Source organism: Stenella coeruleoalba, assembly GCF_951394435.1.
Source record: "Stenella coeruleoalba genome assembly, chromosome: 18".
NCBI lineage: Eukaryota > Metazoa > Chordata > Mammalia > Artiodactyla > Delphinidae > Stenella > Stenella coeruleoalba.
In genome coordinates, this window is record NC_137164.1 from 476,618 (window position 1) to 497,088 (window position 20,471).

A 20,471-nucleotide genomic window follows, 5' to 3' on the forward strand; every position below is an offset into this window, starting at 1 on the left:
CAGAAATGACCGTTACCACTTTCGTATTCAAATGTATTCAAACACACAACACAAGCAGCTGTGGGGTACTAAACCAAAAATAATGTTATAGACAATTTTCATTTTTGAAATATTATAATTCACCTTTGCATTTTTATTCAAGTACTCAAGTATTATTTCACCCAGGACCTACAGATATACCATGAAAGCCTCCACTACACACAAACAATTACTGAAAGCTCAACATAATTTTGCTTCCTTTATTTGAACAAGAATTTTTCTTGGAAACCAAAATAAAAGTGTTATTACACAGTTGGAAAGTTCTGAAACAAAATGCTCTTGAGGTTACCTGTGACATAAAAAGCCATACAAATGTACAAAACGTTTTAAGTTTCAGTATAGAAACTACTTCCTAGAAACCCATTTACCAACAATAGTTATATAGAATTAACTTCAATGAAATCTCTAGGTGAAATTACCCAACATATCATAATTGAAATTTACACTACTATTTAATGATCTTGTGCAATACCAGACAAGTGTGTTAAATGTAGCAATCATAAAAAACATTGAGGCAAAAGTAGCAATGTCTAAATCTAAAGAAAGCATCATTTTTCTACTTTTAAAAGCAGTCTTATTAATAAAATGGGTTGGTTTTAAAATATAGTGAAAAACACCTATAAAGCTAGAAATAAAAGCCTATGATAGATAAATGCCACTAAGCAGCAAATCAACTGTCCATCTAACCCAAAAGAGATGCCTCAAAAGTTAACCTTTAATGAAGCTACGATATGAGAAAAATACCACTCACATAATAGCTTCATGAAGAAACATTTCTCATTGCCTAGAAAACATAAATACCAAAGCTTTCCCAAAGCTAACTTTTAACTTTCCAAAAAATAGATTTCTTTCATCATAAAACATTTGACGATTAATGGATACTATTACTGACCAGCAAAAAAGCTATTTTATAAAACTGACTACTGATGAACTCATATAATTTTGCAATTATAGGGAAAATACTATTCTCTAACCACACTTAGCACTATTACCAATAAATTAAACCAAGTTGTCATTTCCTCATCAGCAAAGCCTACTGACAAAGTGTGGACTGTCTGCGCATACCCAAAATCTTCCAGGTACTATTTATAAGAGATACTCTTCAAGAAGAGCTGCTTGCACTCCAGCACCAGAGAGTAAAATACATGGATTTTATGGCCCCAACATTTTTAGGGACAAAGGTGTAACATATTTTTTGACTTGTCTTAACTATGAAAGACTAGAAAGGCAATATCTAATCACTAACAGAGAGTAATTATTAGTCTCACTCTTTGAGACTTCAATTTTCAAATCCTCCTTAAATACCCTAACACCCTAGCTTCCTAGTCATATTTTAAGGTTATTCTTTCTATAAACCCGCTACTACATACTTCTAGTAAAATGCAAGAGGCAGAAGTAATATTTAAGGGTAGTGTTATCAACAGAAATTAAGACAGTACTTCTCATTATAACTTGATATATCAAATATCAATAAGGAGAATCACTTGAGTAAGCGCACTTTAACTATGTACCCACCCCAATAGCAATACATAAACAAGGCCCTCACTTCTCCTAAGAATTCTTCTAATATATTTTAAATTAGAACTGATACATGTGTGATATTTTTATAATACAAATTTTAATGATGCTTTATTACTTTACCAAAAATTATTGTGCTTTAACAGGCAACAACTTATATGTAAAAATCTCAAAAGACTGCAGTGCAATATAAAATGATAAAAGCTATGACGAACACTCCATTTTAATTAATTCAATAAATCCTCATAGCAACCCTATGAAGGTCTACTGTTATCCTATTTTAGAGATCATAAAACTGAGTCATAGACCTGCTCAATAACTTACTCAGGGTCATACATGTAGCAAGTGGTTGAGCTGACCTATAAACTTCTGCCAAAATAGAGTTCACAGAATTTTCTTCTTCACAGGGCACCTTCATTCTTCAAGAATTCCAAGACTAACAAAAGGCAAGATTTCTAATGTATTCTTACCATGTTTATAAGAGACTGTGCCTTTTGATTAAAAGAATTCTGCACTGTAAAGCAATTATACTCCAATAAAGATGTTAAAAAACAAAAACAAACAACCAAAAATACCCATGTCTACTAGTTAGACACATTTTGCTTCTCTTGTTCAAGTTCATTTCCCAGGAAGCTGAAACCTCTCTCACATTTCACTGCCTTTAAACTGAATAATAAAATGTTAATTTGTATTTTATGGAAAAACAAAGAAAAAGAATTCTGCATATGTATTCTTGAAAGCTGGTCAGTGAAATATGCCTAAATTTACCAAAAAAGAAAGTAAAGTACTACTGAGTCCAAAGCCGCATATCAAAGCAGCATTCCATCAACAAAAAGGTTGTTCTCAAGGTGTGGTTCCTGGATTGAAGAGAGTCCCCAAGACACATCCAAGACGTGCACAAACTCAAAACTACTTTATTAGAACACAGTTCTAACACTGGTCTAATTGGGCTTTTCACTGAGACACTCGCAGGGATGGTGCAAGAGCAATGATGGGCAAAAATCCTGGTGTTTCAGCACAAACCAAGGCACTGGCATTCAATTTTTACCAGTAATCATTGTACTCTAGACATTACAATACAACTACATTTAAATGATTTCAATTATGGCTGTCCCAGCCGAGCATCCAGAAAAGACTGAAGATTAGATTGTAAGAAAATAAAACAGGACTTCCCTGCTGGCGCAGTGGTTAAGAATCCCCCTGCCCATGCAGGGGACACGGGTTCGAGTCCTGGTCCGGGAAGATCCCACATGCCGCGGAACAACTAAGCCAGTGCACCACAACTACTGAGCCTGCGCTCAAGAGCCCACGAGCTGCAACTACTGAGTCCACGTGCTGCAACTACTGAAGCCCATGCGCCTAGAGCCCACAACAAGAGAAGCCACCGCAATGAGAAGCCCGTGCACCCCAACAAAGAGTAGCCCCTGCTCGCCGCAACTAGAGAAAGCCCATGTGCAGCAACGAAGACCCAACACAGCCAAAAAATAATTTTTTAAACAAATAAATAAATAATTTTAAAAAAGAAAACAGAAGCCATGTTTCAAAGAGCTGGATTTTTTTTTTTTTTTTCTTTCTGGCTGAGCCACAGCATGCAGGATCTTAGTTTTCTGACCAGGGATCGAACCCAGGTGCCCCTGCAGTACAAGCGCACGGTCTTAACCACTAGACCACCAGGGAAGTCCTCAAAGAACAGCAGTACAGGTAGTTCATCAGTTTCTAAGACATGGGTCTGAAACAGCTACCAGTTTGGTTCTGAAAAGATCTCTGACTCGTGTTCAGTTACTTCATCGAGTAGGTCAGGACCCTGTCATGAGACAGGTGGAAAGAATAACCCTGTCACAATATTTTCTCTGGCAGCAAATGAGATGTGGCCGATCGGGGAAAATGAAGCACACCAAATGGGTGAGGTCAGTCAAAAACACGGCACAGACTTTCAGTATTCTGACCAGGCCTCAGAGATGTGGCATATCAGTATGTGAAAAAGGGGTCTCGAATTTATGTGGACGGGAAGGTAGACTATGGTGAATATATGGATAAAAATAATGTGAGATGACAAGCAACAACAATTACAGCTGATAACATATTTCCGAGTGACCAGACAAAGAGAAGGCATAGAATGGACAATTCTTCTTCGGCCATTGTTTGGTACAGTCTCATTTCCAAATCATGATTGTCTTTATAGTTTATAAGGACAAGAATTAAAACACTCTTTTATATTAAAAAAATAATAATTTCAACTATGAATACCTGGATGAAGCAGTAAAAATGATTAATTTTATTAAATCTCTAACTTTAGGTACATGTCTTATTATTATTCTATGCAACAAAACATATACATTAAGCATTTCTGCTGCATTCTGAAATATGGTGGTTATTACAAAAAAAAACCATTCTTATGATTGGGCTGAAAGCTGAATAAGACACATTTTCTTGGAGCAAGATTTTTACTTGAGACAGCATTTGACAGACAAACCGAATAGTGACCTGTGTACCTGGCAGTGATTTCTGATGAGTGGCTGATATTAAGAAATGTGATTTGTTTCTAACTTTGTATAACAAAATACATTAACATTTTTATGATTTGTGTAACTCAACTGGTCAATATTTTTCAGCTCAGTACATGACATTACAAACTCATGCATAGGGAGAAGATCCACTCAAAGGTAGACCAATGGATTCTAATGCAAAAGAGTACTTTTAAGAAAATACTGCTTGTCAAGTTTCACTGCAGCATCAAACAACAATATTCACAATTAGCTGAAAAGGTTAAAATATATATACCTCTCTCCACTTACTTATCCATGTGAAACCAGATTCTCTTCGTATTTTTTAACCAAAAGAGCATTTTGCAATAGGTGGAATAATGCAAAAGCAAATATGGGAAGCCAGTCATTTTCTTATAAAGCCAAACACTGTAAAACAGTAAAATAACACTCTTCCCACTACACAAAGTTGAGCATTAAAGAAATTTCAAAAAAAATGTAAAAATAAGGCCACTCTTCCCACTATAACATATATTCTTTTAAATTTATCTTTTAATTTCTTACATGGTAAACAATGATATAACCTAAACATAAAGCTCTTTGGGGTCTTCAATAATTTTTAAGAGCTTTAAAAAAGGATTTGAAACCAAAAAGTTTGATAACCACTGTTTTTAAATTCCAGTCAATATTTACTCGTGAAAATGTAAAGTGGCAGAAATTTTGCACTAATGTAAATTAACTAAACCAGTATACCCCAATGTGCAGAACCTGACATTATTTTATGTATAATATTGATTTTTTTTCCTTTAATACTTACTACTCAGGATATCAATCTGTGATTTTTGAAGATATTTTATGGTTTTTCTAGGTAATCTAATTTAAACAAATATTGACTCTATGTAATTATCAACTGGAATAACATTCTGCAGTCAATGACAAAATGTGCTCACCTCACACACTCATCAGTCTAAGCCCTAACAGCCACCATCATTCTTCTTTAATTCATAAAGTCCTCTCTCATGTATGTCTCTAAAGAAACTTCTAAGGATTTTCTAAGGATCACAATGTGCCACTTAGGTTCCATGTCTTAATAAAGAAAATGCTAAAAATCCTGATATAAAAATGCTGAAATAAAACTTTTAAATCTAAAAGAAATATAATTCTAGAGAAACATGTAAGTTTTGGCAAGTAACAATATTCAACCTTTTTATCATTAAATATTCCTAGAAATTTTCCTAAAAATAAATTACTCTTAGCACTTGGAAATATAGCTTTTCCTTCACTAGAGAAGTTTACATACAAGAATAATAAGACTGTTAGATAGCTAGTCAAACATTCATTGGAGAAAACAAACTGTCAGCATCTTGAAATACTAGGTAACAAACATATTTACAAGAATGGAACAAAAATCAATTATGTGAAATATTTTTTAAAAATAGGTATAAACAGGGCTTCCCTGGTGGCGCAGTGGTTGAGAGCCCGCCTGCCGATGGAGGGGACACGGGTTCGTGCCCCGGGTCCAGGAAGATCCCACATGCTGCGGAGCGGCTGGGCCCGTGAGCCATGGCTGCTGAGCCTGCGTGTCCGGAGCCTGTGCTCCCAAACGGGAGAGGCCACAACAGTGAGAGGCCCGTGTACGGCCAAAAAAAAAAAAGGTATAAAGAAAACTAAAATCACAAAAAAGTAGGCCACTTTGCCAAGAAATTATCCACTCATTTAAAAAGTGTTAAGTTATGGAAAGGTGTGCATCAAGAAATTAATCTTCTAATAAACTAAAAAGGGAAACAAGAAATGTTCCTATTAATAGAGCTCAAATAATAGCATGCAAACTTTCCAACATAACCAACAGAGAAAGTGTGGAAGACTTAACATTTTTAATTCAAGTAATAAAAAACAACACTTTCCAAGACATTATATCACTCACTGTTATATTGGGGGGGGATATTTTAAGTAACATAAGACAATCTTTAAAATATAAAATTTATAGTGGGTTTTTCCCTTCAATTTGCATTCTAAAATGCCTGCCCCCATGAGTATTGAGGAAACGTTCCTCAGGTTTATGATTGCTTAAGTGAAACTTTACATCACATTTCATCAGGGAACTGCTAATTAAGACAAAAGTTACCACAACACATCTATTAAAATGTCCAAAATCCTAAATGGTGACAATAGGAAATGCTGGTGAGGATGTGAAGAAACAGGAATTCTCATACACTGCTGGTGGGAATGCAGAATGGTATGCCTGCTTTGGAAGACAATTTAACAGTTTCTTACAAAACTAAACATACTCTTACCCTATGATCCAGCAATCACGCCTCTCGTTATTTACCCAAAGGCACTGAAACTTATGTCCACACAAAAACCTACACACGGATATTTGTAACAACTCTATTCATAACTGACAACCAAGATGTCCTTCATTTGGTTAATGGATAAACAAACTGTGGTACATCCAGATAATGGATTATTCAATGTTAAAAAGAAATGAGCTATCAAGCCATGAAAAAACATAGAGGAGGGACCTTACTTAAATGCATATTACTAAAAAGCCAATATGAAAAGACTTCATATCGTATGATTCCAACTATACGACATTGTGAAAAAGGCAAAAATATGGAGACAGGAAAAGAATCAGTGGTTGCCAGGAATTATGGAGAGGGAGGAATAACAGGTGGAGCACAGAGAATTTTTAGGGCAGTGAAACTACTCTGTGTGAGACTGAATGGTGGGTACGTGTCATTTTCCATTTGTCAAAACCCAGAGAATGTGCAACACCGAATGTAAACTATGAACTTTTGGTGATGCGGATGTGTAAGACACAAGTGCACCCTGTATGCTGTGGGAATCTGATGTTGGTAGGAGTCTGATGTGAGGGCATCTGTACGTATGTGGGGTGAATGGGGTGCGTGGGAAATGTCCCTTCTGCTAAATTTTGCTGTGAACCTAAAACTACTCTAAAAAATTTACTTTTTAAAAACTTTAAAAATGTTTCTTTTTGAATAAATTATATCTTAATTTATATCACAAGTTTTAGTCATGAAATAATAAACATTTCTTACTTGTTAAATATTGAATCAGAAATAGAAGGAACCACAAATACAAGTAGGGGGCTTTATCCTTAGTTTACTGTACTGATTAAGCTAAACACATGCGCCTCTTAAACTACATTCACTCAACAGTGTATTTTTATTTATTTTTTTTTGCGGTACACGGGCCTCTCACTGTTGTGGCCTCTCCCGTTGCAGAGCGCAGGCTCCGGACGCGCAGGCTCAGCGGCCATGGCTCACGGGCCCAGCTGCTCCGCGGCATGTGGGATCTTCCCGGACCGGGGCACGAACCCGCGTCCCCTGCATCGGCAGGCGGACTCTCAACCACTGCGCCACCAGGGAAGCCCCCAACAGTGTATTTTTAAAGCCTGGTTCAGGTAACTTTGTAAACAGATTGTTCTGAGGTCACTGTCAAATTCAACTGACCATGTAGCAAAATTAATTGCCACTTTTTAAAACATAGGATGGCTTTCTAATTGAAGATGAATTAAATATAACTACACATAATCTAGCATGCATCAAGAGACAGAAGGGAATAAATATTTTAAACAAATCAATTTTTAAAACAAATTTATATTGAGCTTAGAATTTTATTTCTAATCTATATACCTGAGGGACATTTTCAAGTTTATCCTTTTCAATTGTCATGGCAAACTCCCTCTGAAAAGCTGCTTTTAAAAACTGAAATTAATTAGGAATATATATAATTATTTTTCAAATTTAGTTATTTTATCCCAAACTCTTAAAGAAATCAGCAATCTGAATACCGACTACAACACAGACTACTTTCAATTACATCTTACCAAGGCACATATAATACTGGTGACTGGTTTGCATTTCTTTACCTGTAACCTCTTACCCAGTACATTTCCATATCAAAATCAAAACAACTATCATGACTGGCCAGATCAAGGGATGAAAGATTAAAGAGCAAATATAAGCTGCATAAGAAGCAATTCCAAATCAGTCCCACCAACAGAAGAAAGCAAACAAAGCACATGTGTTCCAACGTATGAAGGATTAAGAACGTATTTAAAAGAGGAGAGTGTCTTTTTCTATTCATGATACTAGACATAAAACAAGTTATCTTAGCAGTCTACCAGAAGCTTTGAAATCTTGACAAATTATATATTGTTTCTAAGTAGATAACTCAAAGCAACAGATTCAAAATATAGTAATATTTAAAATATTTAAATAACTAAATACAATTCAAAAAGTTATTTAAAATTTACAATTATAAGCTAAACTACTATACAAGCATTTCTATTGTTTAAAAGCAGGATTTAGAAAAAGCAATAATACGTCAAATTAAGACGTTATATATATTATGAGAATTGTGGCAAATTTATAACCAGAAAAGACAGGATTTGAAACGTGGTACACAGTGTAGTGGAGGATATCATAAGACAAAGAGGCAAACTCACCCATTTTACTTTAAATTACTTGAAATTTCAAACAGAAGTAAATGCATTTCATCAGCAGAGCACCCTTACAAACCCAAGTTTTTTGCTCCCTGCCACTAGCAGTTAGTTAATAATTACACATGGATATCGATATTCACATTTATCTAGTTCGCTTTGGTAGAAAAATTCTGACATTTCAGGTGATACTACAGAGCTTCATGCCCTCAACATGAAGTACAAAAGATACGGGATACTGATTGGCCTAAAAAAAATTTATTTTTACATAATCCCCGTGTAGGAGAACTCCTGTAGGGGGCTCTAAATATTACAACAAGAAATCACAAAGCAGAACCAACAAGTTTTTATGTCTTCCTAGAACCTTCTGTTATTACTTCAAGCTATTTAATTACTGAACAAAATTCCTATTGTTTGCATTGCATGTAGTGGACATTTCAAAAACATGTTCACTTTAGTTCACTTGTATTCGCCAATCTTGACTCTCCTCTTCTCCAACCCCTCTAAAAACGTAAACGTTACCTAAAAGATCTGACCATTCTGAACCAAGTAAGATTAGAAGAACTTACCATTTCAAATGAAAAGACAGAGGTATACCTACAACACAGTGGAATAATAAACCAATCACATCAGTTTTTAAAATGCACCCAAAAGAGCCCCAGAAGAGTGCAGAGACTACACATTCACTCTCCAGCATACAATTTTCTCTAAACTCTCAGAACTTTTTAGCTGCGTCTCTTAACCTACCCCACATAGGTCCCCGGTCCCTAAAATACTCTAAAATCCTCAAAGATGTGACTCTGCGCTTGATTCCCCTCTGTATCCTCTATGAAGCTCAGGACTGTTTTGAACACAGGAAAAACAGGGAACAAATTTTTCCTACTAAAGGGAACCTCCAGTCTTTGTGTAAGACTAACTATCTTGAAGGGATAGTCAAGTGGAATCTGAATACTAAAAAGTTACGTGTGCTGAAAACCAAGCACAAAAAATGGTTATTTTACTGTTTAAAATTTACTCTTGGGCTTCCCTGGTGGCGCAGTGGTTAAGAATCCGCCTGCCAATGCAGGGGTCCCAGGTTCGAGACCTGGTTCGGGAAGATCCCACATGCCGCAGAGCAACGAAGCCCACGGGCCACAACTACTGAGCCTGTGCTCTAGAGCCTATGAGCCACAACTACTGAAGCCCGCATGCCTAGAGCCCGTACTCCGCAACAAGAGAAGCCACCGCAATGAGAAGCCCACGCACCGCAACGAAGAGTAGCCCCCACTCGCCACAACTAGAGAAAGCCCGCATGCAGCAACGAAGACCCAATGCAGCCAAAAATAAATAAATAAATAAATTTAAATTTTACTCTTTACTATGTGACTCCATTATGAACTCTACAGAAATACATCAATAGGTGTGTTTCAATGCCACCTATGTTTCAAAACCACTGATGCTGAACATCTGAAATGTTAGTATTAAATAAAAATACTGAGGTTTGGTGGCTCATAAAGAACCTTCAAAACTATGATTGAGCTGCACGCTGTCATCTGAAAAAGAAGACATCAAGCAACTATTTAACTCTCCCAATTTACATCTCAGTAACTACAATATAACAAATACAAGATTCCTGACCTCAAAAAGCTCAAGAGGGCTCAAATACTGGACAACTGTGAGAAAATATTTAGATGGCAATATAAGTACTAAAAAAGAATCATATTAAAAATGATATAGGATCACAGCTGGGGTGAGTAGTCAGGGAAAGTTATGTATGTGCTGAGTATACACACTCCCCAGGAGGGAAAAAGGGATATGGGAATTTTTGTGGAATATGAGCCCCTCTGTGACTCTAATGGGAGCTAAGGCTGATGAAGACACTAGAGTCATCTAATATGACATAGAAATAATTAAGTCCAACAAAAGTGTCCTCTGATGAAGTGGTTAAAGAATATAAAGGACATGGTAACCATTTCAATCTGGATTCATTCAAAAGACTCCTAACCGTGAATGATAAAACAGAGGGGGAATATGCTACTTATAATCGTAACATATGATTAGGGTGACCACACACACATCCTGGTTTGCCTGAGACAGCTTATTTTATGCCTGCTGTTAAAAAAAAAAAAAAAGTAATTTTACATAGTACTCATATTCACTTGTCCGAGTTTGGATGAAAATTTTATGCTACCAGAAAACTACTAGAGCTAATCAATGAATCTGGTAAAGTAGCAGGATACAAAATTAATGCACAGAAATCTCTTGCATTCCTATACACTAATGATGAAAAATCTGAAAGAGAAATTAAGGAAACACTCCCATTTACCACTGCAACAAACAGAATAAAATACCTAGGAATAAACCTACCTAAGGAGACAAAAGACCTGTATGCAGAAAACTATAAGACACTGATGAAAGAAATTAAAGATGACATAAACAAATGGAGAAATATACCATGTTCTTGGATTGGAAGAATCAACACTGTGAAAATGACTATATTACCCAAAGCAACCTATGGATTCAATGCAATCCCTATCAAACTACCAATGGCATTTTCCACAGAACTAGAAAAAAAATTTCACAATTTGTATGGAAACACAAAAGACCCCAAAGAGCCAAAACAATCTTGTGAAAGAAAAATGGAGCTGGAGGAATGAGGCTCCCAAACTTCAGGCTATACAAGGCTACAGTAATCAAGACAGTATGGTAGTGGCACAAAAACAGAAATATAGATCAATGGAACAGGACAGAAAGACCAGAGAGAAACCCACGCACATATGGTCACCTTATCTTTGATAAAGGAGGCAAGGATACACGATGGAGAAAAGACAGCCTCTTCAGTAAGTGGTGCTGGGAAAACTGGACAGCTACATGTAAAAGAATGAAACTTAGAACACTCCCTAACACCATACACAAAAATAAACTCAAAATGCACTAAAGACCTAAATGTAAGGCCAGACACCATAAAACTCTTAGAGGAAAACATAGGCAGAACATTCTATGACATAAATCACAGCAAGATCTTTTTTGACCCACCTCCTAGAGAAATGGAAATAAAAACAAAAATAAACAAATGGGACCTAATGAAACTTAAAAGCTTTGCATAGCAAAGGAAACCATAAACAACACAAAAAGACAACCCTCAGAATGGGAGAAAATATTTGCAAACGAAGCAACTGACAAAGGATTAAACTTCAAAATATACAAGCAGCTCATGCAGCTCAATATCAAAAAAACAAACAATCCAATCCAAAAATGGGCAAAAGACCTAAACAGACATCCCTCCAAAGAAGATACACAGATTGCCAACAAACACATGAAAGGATGCTCAACATCACTAATCATTAGAGAAATACAAATCAAAATTACAATGAGTTATCATCTCACACGAGTCAGAATGGCCATCAACAAAAAATCTACAGACAATAAATGCTGGAGAGGGTGTGGAGAAAAGGGAACTCTCTTGCTCTGTTGGTGGGAATGTAAATTGATACAGCCACTATGGAGAACAGTATGGAGGTTCCTTAAAAAACTAAAAATAGAACTACCATACAACCCAGCAATCCCACTACTGGGCATATACCCTGAGAAAAACCATAATTCAAAAAGAGTCATGTACCACAATGTTCATTGCAGCTCTATTTACAATAGCCAGGACATGGAAGCAACCTAAGTGTCCATCGACAGATGAATCGGTAAAGAAGATGTGGCACATATATACAATGGAATATTACTCAGCCATAAAAAGAAACGAAATTGAGTTATTTGTAGTGAGGTGGATGGACCTGGAGTCTGTCATACAGAGTGAAGTAAGTCAGAAAGAGAAAAATAAATACCATATGCTGACACATATATATGGAATCTAAAAAAGAAAAAAGAAAATGGTTCTGAAGAGCCTACAGGCAGGACAGGAATAAAGATGCAGACGTAGAAAATGGACTTGAGGACACAGGGAGGGGGAAGGGTAAGCCAGGACAAAGTGAGAGATTGGCATGGACATATATGCATTACCAAATGTGAAATAGCTAGTGGGAAAGAGCCGCATAGCACAGGGAGATCAGCTTGGTGCTCTGTGACCACCTAGAGGGCTGGGATAGGGAGGGTGGAGGGAGACGCAAGAGGGAGGAGATATGGGGATATATGTATATGTATAGCTGATTCACTTTGTTATAAAGCAGAAACTAACACACCATTGCAAAGCAATTATACTCCAATAAAGATGTTAAAAAAGAAAATTTTAAAGTTTTCCTTACAAATAATTAGATATTATTAAAATTATTAAATAATCCTTTTGAGAAGTGATCAAAGATTTCAACAGCTGGTTAAAATTGGTATTATATCTTCAACACAAATGCCCCAAATCATCACAATCCTAAGGATCACTTCCTAGAGTATATGTTAACATTATAAACATGTATCTTTGTTTTCACTGGATGATAAAAGTCTAAGTTCCAATTATGTACCATCCTTAAATATTCAGAAAAGTTCTTCGCTCATTGTAGGAAACCAAATTATTTTAGTAAAGAAATAAAACATATTAATAACAAAAAATTGGGCACAACTACAACATTCTATGCGAGGCCACTGCAGTATAACTGTTATTATCCATTCTGATTTTTACCATCATGTCCAAACCATCAGAAGCAGGCTGCCATTATACCAGTGATAGGTAATAACCTTCCCACACCTAAATCTGACTCCAAACACTACAGCAAATAATTCTTCAGTTATTTCCATAGGATGATGAAGAGGCTATAAAAACCCCCTGTGAAATATGTCCTTTGTTCAAATGTGTCAGATATTTAGCCTTCCAAAATAACGCAATCTTCTACTTCAATACAACCAAATTACTTGTTAAAGCTAAATAATTTACTGAAAAAGAGAAGTGATGGCCATGTTAAAACCACAAAATGGCAGCTTCTCTCAAAAATTCACAAACTATTTCAGAAAACGTATTTGTACCTCCTCATTAGTAAGTGACACCTGGGATTGGTTGGCTCTGCCAGCACCTATTAATGAAAGTTCATTACTGGCTACAGTTTCTGCCCTGAGTTTTGTACAGCGAACATGAGGGGAAGGGTTAGGTTATAATTAAATCAAGGAATGATGATAAGAGAAACAATACCCACTCAAGAAGCAGGAAGGGACTGGCATAAAATTAAACAACAGGCCCAATGTGGCAGCTCTTCCCATAACTTCTGCTGATTTATAACCATGACTACTAATGAACCTTCTGAATACTAATTTGGACTCTTCAGAACCAAGAACCAAGGTTCTAGGATATGAGGCACTCTGCTCAATAAACCTTCTAAAAACACTGAAAAACAACACATAAGTTAATACAATTACATTTTAAGTCACAAACTCTTTATGAGTTTGGTTAACATGAGCCGCTTTTTATAGATTCCCCCCCCAGCTCTCAGACTGGCCTGAGATCAGAGGTCGGCAAACTTTTTGGGGAAAGGGCCAGATAGTATTCCAGGCTCTGCTGGCCATACAGTCTTGACACAGCCTCAGAGTTATGTCACCACTAGTCAACGCTGCCATTTTGGGGCAAAGCAGCCATAAACAAAACATAAATACAGCTGTGTTCCAAAAAAACTGTTCAGAAAAAAATAGGCAGTGTTCAGATTTGGCCTGGCTTACCCTAGGCTGTAGACCTCCAGTCCAGATGAAATATTTTAAAAACTAAAAATTAATGTATCATTTGAGATAATACTCCCTTCCATATATAGGATGAAAGCCCAACTAAAAGTTGCCACACCAAAATCCCACAGAGCGCGATTCACAGAGAATGCTGTGCCATTTATACTGTTAACTGTGTGAATTGTGTCTGCCTTGTCCAATGACCCTGAGCTCTCCCTTAAAACTCCCCAGGTCCCATAAAAAATTCAACTGCTACCACTATTCTCGTCTCAACATATGTCTCACTGCAACATATGGCCAGTGGTTTTCGATCTTTGCCAAGGAAAATAAGCAAGCTGAAGGGCTTTTTAAAATGCAGATCCCATGGCTCCAACCCAGACCCACTGGATTAGATCTCAGGCATTTTTCTTTTTTACGTTCCACAGATGTGCTGCAAAGATTGAAAACTACAGTATTTAGTCGAAACTGTCAATGGACAACCCATCAGAATCTACTGGGATCACAAATGAATCAATTAAGTAGGACGGAGACCTGAGAACCCACATTTTTTGAAAGCTCCCTGAGTGCTTATGATGCACAACTTGAAACACTACCGTGGAAGAGGTGTTACCCTCTTAGCCAGGCTACATCTGCTGTGGCCTCTCTGCTCAACAATTCCAGGAGCTACAAAGGAATACCTCTAAGGATTTGACATGGGTCAAATTACTGCCTTGGTATATAAAACACATTCGGGTCTTTATGCACGTGTTCATTTCTCGAGGGCCAGTCTCACCTACTCAAACAGGAATAAAAGTTATTCCATATCAATTCATGTATATATCTTAAAACAGATATGAAGGGCTATTCTCTTCTTCACTAAAAACCAAACATTAATATTTACCATGCCAGATAAAGAAACTTCTTAAGTTTTAAAACAAAGTAGCATCCAATCTAAGCACTGCCCCAATTTTCCTAATCAAAGTATTTTTATAACTACATGATGCAACTACTAAAGCCAGAATGACATTTAGACATTTTATGACTTACTCATTTTTCCAAGAAAACAAAGTTTACTCCAGGAAACTGAGTTTTAAAAATATTCTAATTAAAATCTCCCCTGTACTCCAAACCAAACTGCATCCACAAATGAAGACTAGCACACAGCAGTACTTAAATGTTTAAACTACTGAATCTACAGTAAGTGAAACAACCTAATAGTAAAAAGTCACAAGACAACCATAAACAGTCTCACAAATTCTTACTGTAACAGAATAACCTCTGTGATGTGTTCAAAAGCTGTAAAACTGCGATAAGTAGAAAATTTCAACCTAGTAAATACTATCTAGAAAATGGTTCAAATACACTATGGTAAAGATAAACCTAAATGCAATTAAGGCACAGAATAAAAATATATACATTGTTGTGGGAGTCAAAAATGTGTTATGCTACAGGAGTGAAAACTAACATGTTTAATCTATAATTACCAGATCTATTACCAAAGAGCATGACTTCCTCTTAGGAGGAATAAGGTTATGAAATTAAAATGACAGCTTCTAACTGATGAAGAGCTGGCATATCCTTGAAACTCTTAAAAATATACACACATGGGGCTTCCCGGGTGGCGCAGTGGTTGAGAGTCCGCCTGCCGATGCAGGGGACACGGGTTTGTGCCCCGGTCCGGGAAGATCCCACATGCCGCGGAGCGGCTGGGCCCGTGAGCCATGGCCGCTGAGCCTGCGCTCCGCAACGGGAGAGGCCACAGCAGTGAGAGGCCCGCGTTACCGCAAAAAATATAGATAGATAGATAGATATTCACATGTATGTCATAATATTATGATAAATTTGAAAGCTAACCAAAAAAAACAACAACAACAACAACAACAACCCAAAAACCATGACCAGACATGACGCATCTTTTCTTTTGGTAAGGGCAGGAGCCGCGCTATGCAGCATGTGGGATCTTAGTCACCCGACCACGGTTCAAACCCGTGCCCCTTGCATTGGGAGTGAGGAGTCTTAACCACTGGACCACCAGGGAAGTCCAGATGTGTCTTTTGTTACATTAAAAAATATATATATTATTCAAGACAAAGTAAGTATTTATTTTATACTTAAAAGCCCATACTATTAGTTGTGCTGGAATATTCCTAAAAGGAATATTCGAAAGAAATGTGAGGTGGCATCTTAAAACGAACCAAGTAAACCTACATGACTTTTATTACCCAGGCAAGCTGAACACTTACCATTTGATTCCTCCCTTTATATTGAACAGTGAGAAAAGAGAAGCACATAAGAGGGCCTAATTTCAAAGCTTTTAAAAACAAAAACAAACATTAAAATTGTTTAACAATTTTTCCCAAAGACAGTTTTCAAAGTAAAAATGAAGAATAACTAATGCAACAATGGCCTCAATGTTTCTTCTATTAACACAAACCAGTCAAGACTAGTATAGAGCTTTTGTTAATATTTCTTTAGTGCTTGATTAGTTTATATTAATAAGCATTATGGAGCTAGGAACCAAATAAAACTGATACCAAAATGACGAAAAACTTGTGTCTATTCATAATTTCTAATCTCAAAAATATCTAAAAATAGAACAAAGACTATATTTTCCCCTAGATATTTAATTCCATTACTACATACTATGATTCCTTTCCAGAAAATTAAGAACATAGTAACTTTGTGGCCTAACATGAGTATTAATTTTTAAAAAAAGTCACCAACTCTCCAGCCCAAGATTCAGCAAACTTTTTCTATAAAGGGCCAAGGAGTATTTTAGGTTTTGTGGGTCAAAAATACTCTGTTTAGTAGTCTTTTTTTTTTTCTTTTTTTCCTTGTCCATCAACCCTTTAAAAATGTAAACACCATCCTCGGCTCTGTGGTAGGGTGGTATGAAAATGGGTGGAGGTTCCAGGCTACAGTTTGCAGACCTCTGCTCCAGCCAAATTAATCTTATGATGCTTCAAATATGCAACACATACTTTAAGTAACTACTTAAAAATATCTTAATATTAAAATATTTGATCATCTAAGTTTTCTAAGAGCATACCTATGAAACAATAAATGATCTATTTTTGAAATGCCAATAAATCTGTCATATTTTTAAATATCTAATTTGTTTACTCTCAAAGTTCCTTGGCTATCTATAAAATTTTACCCACCACTAAAATGATTCTGAAACATTCGAATGTTTTTAAGAATTTGCAGTATTTCAATTTTAAACTGTAGCAACATTTCTAAATAGTTTTTCAATAGAAAAGTAAAGTCGAAACTATCTGTTGTCCTTTATTAATTATACCTATATTAAATACCACTGAACATATTAAAAAACACTGGTGTAAGTTTTTTTAAAACTGAAACTTCAAAGAATGAAAAGAGTCTGCAATCAAGCTTATGATGTAGCCAACTTAAGTTTAACAGAATATTTTATTTAATCATTTCCTTCTGGTCCCTAAATGATTTACATCATTACACATAGCTACACATTTGCTCCAAGAATATAAAGTGTATGCCAGAGAAATATTAAGAAAGCTAATTCCACCAACTTTACTATAAGCAGGCAGTTTAAAAAAAGATACGTTGAGGTACATAAAAGAACTGGGAAGAATTTCCTAATCCTCAATGGAATGAAATAAAATTTCCCTAAGAAATATATCACATGTGGTTTACATCTTGACTGTATTTTAAAATAAAAACGCTAGTTTTCAAAATATATGCACCTGAAAATTTTTTTTAATTCCATTCTTTTATATCATAAAATATCCTCACATTGATAAATCCAACAGATTTATGTTCAAATGTAACTATGAAAAAGAAGACCACCATTTAAATATGTCACTATGCAAGTGCTATGTATCCAAGAGGAAAAGAGAATTGCAATAATGCTAGAAATTTTTCAAAAAGAAAATTCAAAATGTACTCAACTAATTTTCTAATGGGATTTATAAATCTATTAATTTAAACTTTTAGTGTGACTTATAAATAATAAAAAAATTTCTAACTGAATTTAAATGCCATATAATTTTCATTCAAAGGATATTTACTTGATGGAAGGTAAGATAAAAAGTTCTTGTTGCTATTCTACTTAGGATTTATTTTGCTGTCTGTATTCATTTTAATTTAAGTATTTTTTTAATTTTCCAGGGACAAAAGAACAGGGACAGAGACAGTCAGAAAAGACACCAATGACTGGAATTAATACATTTAGCCTCAGAAACTTACTTACTAAAGAATCATGGCTTTTGAACAGCTAGAGGAAAAAAATACTGGTAAGTATTTTTTAGAGTGAGTTGTTAAGCTGGCATTCATCTAAGGTGAACAATGAGACTCTGTTAATTATTATTAAGACCCTGTGGGTTATAACCTACTTGAAGTATCCTTTTTTGCCCTACCATTTTGCCCCCCCAAAACAAAACCCTGAGTCAGATAATGTCTTTGGAACTAACTCCAGTTTATAAGAAATTCGGGCATCAACAAACTTGCTGAACATCACTGCAAGGATACAGTCAACAAAATCCAGGACGTGAGATACTCTATACGAGGAGCTGTTTCTTTAAAAAAAAAAATAAGGAAAAAAAGAGGGAGAGAAAACCTATAGACTAAAATGACTGGATTTACCAACCGATCTGAAGAAACCAACTACTTTAAAAAAAAAAAAAAAGTAAGACGGGCGAACTGGAGCTTTTACTAGTTAATATTAAATAACTGGCAATTTTTAAGATATGATAAAGACATTTTTTGAGAGTCCTTATCTTTTAGAGATACATACTGAAATACGAATGAAATCATATGAAGTCAGGGATTTCATATAAAAAAATTAGGGAAAGTGAGTATACTTAAAGATGAAAAAGATCTGCTAAGTACTGATAACTGTTATGGTTGAGTGATGAGCACATACTACTTCTACTTTTCTATATGTCTACCGAACTAAAGAATTTTTAATATCAACGGTGAAAATCAGTCAAGTGGAGATGATGAATTTATCAAGATTCCTAGTTTAGTAGGAATTAAAAAAAGATAAAGTAAAATGGAGAAAAATTTAATATTCATTTCATAAAGCATGATTATCTTCAGAAACTAATTTTAATTTATTACCTGTAAGAGGTTAAGAAATTCGTTAGTTTAACATAAACATGACAAATTCAGAAAGATTAGAAAATATATTACTATATAAAGCAGAATCTAAAGAATTCTAAATATGTATCATCCACCTGACAATGTAAAATCATTTTAGTTAACCAGTATTTTACTTACATTTTCCATATAGTTTGGCTTAAAGCCTTCCTGCTGTCGCCTCAGCTCCTCCTGTTCTCTGTGTCGGATCATTTCCTCTTCACGACGACGGTGCTCTTCTTCATGCCTGAGAGATTTTTAAATAAAAACTCAGGGTGGTTGACATATAAGCCATAATACGGTATTTTATTTCAGGTAAAACAAAATCATTTATGTATATCATTTATTTATACATTATGCCTAATCTGTGATAACGAGTGGCTTACCAGATTTACCTTCCTTTTATTTTGCTCTAAACCATTAATAAATCAAACAAACCAATAAAATAATTTATCTAGGGTAAATCAAAAAAGTAAAGTAACAGCATATAACTAGGATAATTATATGCTTACAGTCAAAAACTCCAGAAACCAAAAGCTCAAACCAGTACTCTATTACTGTACAAAGAGAAAGCCCGGGATTCACAATCACTGGCACAGCAGAGTTAGTTCTTAGAGACACTCAGAACCTATTCCAATACAAGCCGCTGCAAAGGACCACATTGCCTAGACAAAAATCCTACTATGTGCAAAAGGAAGCCTTAACATTCTCTCCCCCATTTCATTAATGCACTGAGGAAAGTATGCACCTGGAACAGGTGTCTGATTACCACCTGTTTTCGCAAATTAAGTTTTATGGGACAATCATTCCCTCACTGTCTGTGGCTACCTTTGGGCTAGAGCAGTGCTGAATAGCTGATACACAGACCATATGACATGAAAAGCCTAAAATATTTACCATGTAGCCCTTTCCCAGGAAAAGTATGCCAACCTCTGCCCCAGAGATATCAAGCATGGAACAACAACTACAAGACAAACAAAAAAGATATGTATGTGCAGGATTACTATTAAATCATAATTAGTTACAATATGATTAAGAGGGAAAAACCTACAAAATAATATTAAAGTAATAGTCTGACATTATACTGACATTTAAATCAATGCAAACTCAAATATACATGCTCTCCACTCAAAAACAAAGAAGTAATTTAAACAGCAAAGACTATATAATGCTGATGCCCCCTCAGTAGGTCTCATTTTCCAGGCTACTCTTATAAGCACCCTTTTACACCAAGTATAGATACTTCGTTG

At 35.6% G+C, this 20,471-nt stretch overlaps 1 protein-coding gene across 4 annotated transcripts in view; it reads right to left on the reverse strand.

The window, feature by feature from the left end:
• Positions 1-20,471, reverse strand: part of PSPC1 (paraspeckle component 1) — a 92,803-nt gene that overhangs the window by 41,461 nt on the left and 30,871 nt on the right. For all 4 annotated transcript variants that reach the window (XR_013824918.1, XR_013824919.1, XR_013824920.1 and 1 more), the window contains exon 6: positions 19,363-19,468. Coding sequence is in view for 1 of the 4 variants with exons in the window: in XM_079903360.1 (XP_079759486.1) it covers positions 19,363-19,468 (106 nt within the window). In the remaining 3 variants the exon portion in view is untranslated. The remainder of the gene's footprint in view (positions 1-19,362; positions 19,469-20,471) is intronic.